This window comes from Cucurbita pepo, unplaced genomic scaffold, assembly GCF_002806865.2.
Source record: "Cucurbita pepo subsp. pepo cultivar mu-cu-16 unplaced genomic scaffold, ASM280686v2 Cp4.1_scaffold012429, whole genome shotgun sequence".
In the NCBI taxonomy this organism is placed as follows: Eukaryota; Viridiplantae; Streptophyta; class Magnoliopsida; order Cucurbitales; family Cucurbitaceae; genus Cucurbita; species Cucurbita pepo.
The window spans coordinates 1-346 of NW_019658290.1; the positions used below are offsets into that span (position 1 = coordinate 1).

The 346-nt window shown below is 39.9% G+C and overlaps 1 protein-coding gene across 1 annotated transcript; it reads left to right on the top strand.

The window, feature by feature from the left end:
• Positions 1-4: 4 nt before the first annotated feature.
• LOC111787355 (auxin-induced protein 22B-like) lies at positions 5-341 on the top strand (the record flags this gene model as incomplete). Its single annotated transcript, XM_023667365.1, has 2 exons — positions 5-179; positions 262-341. Coding segments are annotated over 2 exons (255 nt in total), but the record flags the coding sequence as incomplete, so codon positions are not given.
• Positions 342-346: the final 5 nt, after the last annotated feature.

Sequence of the window (346 nt, forward strand, 5' to 3'; positions counted from 1 at the left end):
CAGAAAAAATTCTTTTCAAGTGAAGAAAAAAGATGAGGCGGCGGCGGTGGTGGCCGGAGGAATGTTCATAAAGGTGAGCATGGACGGAGCTCCGTTTCTAAGGAAGGTTGATCTCAAGATCTATGGAGGATATCCTGAGCTTCTTCAAGCTTTGGAGATCATGTTCAAATTCTCTCTTGGTAAATTTCTAATTTTATTGTTCTTTTTGATCTCTATATCTTGAAATGGAAATTTATTGAGTTGTTTTTTTTGTTCTTGTAGGGAAGTTTTGTGAGAGAGAAGGGTATAACGAGTCGGAATTCGTCCCGACTTATGAAGATAAAGATGGCGATTGGATGCTCGTCGG